Genomic DNA, 4,301 nt, shown 5'->3' on the forward strand with positions numbered 1-4,301 from the left:
CTTGGTAGGGTGGAGGGTCGACGAAAGAGGGGGAGGCCTTCAACAAGATGGATTGACATGGTGGCTGTGATGATGGGCTCAAATATAGCAGGGATTGTGGGGCTGGCACAGGATCGGGCAGTGTTTTGTTCTGCTGTGCATGAGGTCTCTATGAGTTGGAAACGACTCGACGGCACTTAACAACAACAACAACAACATCATCACAATTAGTGAAGAACTTGTACTTGTCTTTCCTATAACATAAGCTCACTCGGATTGGAGGTTTTGATTCTCATGGCACAGGGAGATGCTTTCACTAGGAGACCCAGTGTTGTAGTTGAGGTTGTGTGTCAAGTTGGTGCTAGTTATTCTCCATGAGACTGGCAATCAGCTCCATGGTGGGATCTACCACAAACAGCTGAGTAGCTGTTTTAGGGATGTGGTCCGCTTCCCATATATAAGTAGCAGCTTTGGGAATGGGCTCTAGCTTATGTACGCTTGATCCCTGCATGTAGCCAAGTCATTGTTCAGCAGCCTGCCATGCTTTGCCGATCTTGGGACTTTCAATGGACTTGAATCAATGGCCTGCCGTGTTGTTTGGTAACATTGGGACTGTGCCATTCTATTTGTTGACCTTGGACTTGTTAGCCTCAGCAGCCAGTAGCTGCCTGAGTGAAGAGATGCCTCTAGTTTCAGTGGACTGGGAGCAAGAGGCAGAGCTAAAGCCCAAGTTCAAAGGGCTTTAATACAGCTCCTAGAGCCTGACACTTGGAATTTGGACTTCTAGCCTCCAAAAATTATAAGAGAATAAATTCCTGTTTGTTCAAGCCATCCCATTTTTGGTATTCTTCTGTCAGAACAGCACTAGGTAACCAAAACATCCAGTAAAGATCCCAGTGAATTGGATTCTACGACTATCACATGGTCACTTTGGGCTCCCTGTATCACTGGACAAGCAGGCAAAGAAAGGAGTTGTTGGTGGAGAGTATTTACTCTGATTACTGTAAGGTGCTAAGAAGGAGAGACTCAATGATGTGTTACTTTTGAGTCTCATGATAATGGTGAACAGGCAATCACAGCAACTACAGTCTGTCAACGGCAAGGCAGCTAAGGGCTCAGATCTATTGACAAGAAAGATCTAGGTCACACTACCAGGCAAGGAATCTAGACGAGCTGAAGTGCTGGCCAAAGGTGAGGGAAATTTAGATTGGGTGATGGAGGAGAAGATAATGGATCTCATTTTGGGCCTTAGGACCAGCTGCAGCAATGACTGCAGTTTGGCAGTTCTCAAAGTGTGGTCCTTTGATGAGAAGCATCAGCATCACCTGGTAACCTGTTAGAAACACAAATCCTTGCCCCTACCCCACCCCTCAAAAAACTCAAGCTCATTGTCATTGAGTCAATTCCGACTCATAGTGACCCCCTTTAGCTTTCTGAGGTGGTAAATCTTTACAGAAGCAGATTGCCCAATCTTCCTTCCAAGGAGTGGCTGGTGGGTTTGAACCACCAACTTCTGGCTGTCAAATGCCTTAGACACTATGCCAACAGAATTCCTTCTACCCCACCCCAGACTTACTAAAGCAACAACTCTGGGGTAGGAGGAAGGCTCAGGTCTACATTTTAATTACCTGGAGGGTAATAAACCCTCCAGGTGATTCTGGTGCACTAGAGTTTGAAAACCACTGCTATATAGCTTTGTCTACTAATCTGCACTGCTTCCTTCCAGGTCCCACCACCTTGAAGGAGACTGACTTGATGACGGATTGAACAGAGGGTGAATCTGAGCAGAGCAAGAGGTGGGCCGTATCAGACAGCTTCTGCACCAGCCACTTCAGATCCTTTCTACCACACTTCTTCCTCCAGCCACTGAAGCAGTGATAATTTCTATGCAGGTTTTGACAGCTTGATGCAAGTGCTACCTAAGGGTACCTTGTCACAGGCCTAGGCTGTGAACCTCTTACTTCCTGCCCAGGAATGCTCTGACATGGAAGCATGGGGAGCGCACTTGACACTCCACAGTACAATATTAAAGTGCAGTGCAGATTTAACACCGTGGGGCCGCTCTTGACCAATGGTGAACAGGAACTGTTGGGCAAATGCTGTCCTCTTTCATTCTCTGGACAGACACCTGATATGTGTCCATAAGGCTTCTCAGAGGGCCCTGCAGGATTGAACACCAGTCACTTGTAGCAGCAGCCAACTTGATAATGTATCTCTGTCCTGGCTTTCTCTCTTCTCCTGTTTGTCTTTCTGTCACTCACTTCTGCTTTCTGGGGTCACTTTCCAAATAAATTGCTCTACATGGAAGCCTTTGTCTTAGGTTCTGCTTTTGGGGAATCCAGTCTCAAACCTCCTACCTGCCTTGAATGCTCTTGGCCTGCTTTTCAAGAGTGATTCCTGCTTCTCATTCAGATCTACTCCCTAACAACCGACTCCAAAGTAGCAAGCCTATTAGTATCATATACTTTTTTTTTTTTTTTAATTCTCTGAATATAATTGATCATTATTTCATTTTTTCTTTAAAAAAATAAGTATATGTGTGTGTAATTTGTTGGTGTCTTTTAAACTAGCACATCCTGCATATGAGAGGAAGTACCTGGCCTATCTTGTTCTTTGGTGTTTCCCTAGTACCTTAAACAGTGCCTGCCACATTGTTGTTGTTGCTGTTGTTATGTGCCGTCGAGTCAGACCTGACTCATAGCGACCCCTCCTTGGGTTTCTGAGGCAGTATCACTACGGAAGTAGGATTGCCCAACCTTCCTTCTGAGGAGTGGCTAGTGGGTTTGAACCGCCAGCCGTCTGGTTAGTAGTCAAGTGCCTTAGCCACTATGCTACCAGAGCTCCCTGCCTGCCACATAGTAGGTACTAAATAAATATCTGCTGATTAAATTAATGAATTCCAGATGTTGAGAATAAGAAAAGGTCCAATCAAGCTAAAATCTGACCCAATGGACTTTTAGGGGGGAAAAAAAAAAAAAACAGTGCATAGCTCAAAGGCATTATCCATTTAGGTTTATTTAAAAATTACAAAAATGTCTCCACTCAAGTTGTCTGTGAAAAAATTTAAAAGCAGCAACAATGATCTTAGTTAATTACAGCAGTCTAATGAAATTTATAAAATTGAACAAAATTTAGACGTGTGTCTTATGCCTCTGTAGACACGGGATCCTTTCTTTAGGTCTCTTTCCTTAGGGTCTGGTAGTACCATGATTGGGACGTTCTCCAACGCCTTTTTCCTTTGGACTCTATGTAAAATGATTCTATAGACCCCTGTGATTGAACTTCGAGCATCTCTTCCTTGGTTATTTCGAATGTGTTCTTCTGTAATTCCCAAATGTTCTAAAGTGCTTTTGACTTCATTTTCTTCTTCTTTGAGGGTGCTAGTTTCTGACAAATGTTTCGGATCCAGTTGGAAAGGTTCCAAAGGAATGGGATACGGCACCCCTTGCATCCATTCATTGTTCATGATGTAGTCGATCCCATACCTCTCCGTGGGTATTGGCTGAAGGACTCCTCGAATGAGCCGGTGGCAGGGCTCTGACACATATGGAGGCACACTGTATGTGCCCTCAAGGATGCTCTTCTTCAGTTTGGCCACAGTCTCTGCCCGAAACGGCATGGTGCCAGTGACCATAAAGTACAGAAGCACCCCCAAGGCCCAGACATCCACGTAAATGCCAACGTAGTGCTCATCTCGGAAAAGTTCCGGGGCAGCATAGGGAGGAGACCCACAGAAAGTGTTCAGCATTTCACCTTTTTTACTTACTGTGCTGAATCCAAAATCGCCCACCTTTACACAAGTATTACTAGTATAGAAAACATTTTCTGCCTTTAGATCTCGATGAATAATTTGGTTTTCATGCTGTGGAAGAAGACACAAGAGGAGAGTTACCATTTTCAAAGCAAAATACTAAAATTAAAAATGTCTTAAGTTGCTCTGACATAGTGAGGATGGAATGATGGAAACTCGATGACGAACAACTTAGATCATGTCAGCAAACCTCTGGACTAGCCCTGTCACAACCTTGAGCCACATGCAACACCCACACCTCCAAAATAGATGAAAGGTTCTATTCTTCTGTGGGGGTGAGGTCTGGAGTCTGTGCCACACATGTAGACTCAGGATTCAGTGCCAGAACTGGGTCTTATGAAACATTCTGAAACACAACAAAGCAGTCATATATAGCCTATATAGTTTTAGGCTATATATATATATTTGTTGTTGTTATGTGCCATCGAGTCAGACCTGACTCATAGCAACCCCTCCTTGGATTTCCAAGGAGGTATCATTACGGAAGTAGATTGCCCAACCCTCCTTCCAA

At 44.4% G+C, this 4,301-nt stretch overlaps 1 protein-coding gene across 1 annotated transcript in view; it reads right to left on the minus strand.

Annotated features, from left to right (window-relative positions):
- Positions 1-3,091: 3,091 nt before the first annotated feature.
- The window catches only part of NIM1K (NIM1 serine/threonine protein kinase), a 22,047-nt gene continuing 20,837 nt past the window's right edge, over positions 3,092-4,301 (minus strand). Inside the window, exon 3 of the mRNA XM_007954015.1 lies at positions 3,092-3,841. Coding sequence (XP_007952206.1) covers positions 3,092-3,841 — 750 coding nt within the window. The remainder of the gene's footprint in view (positions 3,842-4,301) is intronic.

This window comes from Orycteropus afer, unplaced genomic scaffold (genome assembly GCF_000298275.1).
Source record: "Orycteropus afer afer isolate SDZICR_OR568_19922 unplaced genomic scaffold, OryAfe1.0 scaffold00425, whole genome shotgun sequence".
Lineage (NCBI taxonomy): Eukaryota > Metazoa > Chordata > Mammalia > Tubulidentata > Orycteropodidae > Orycteropus > Orycteropus afer.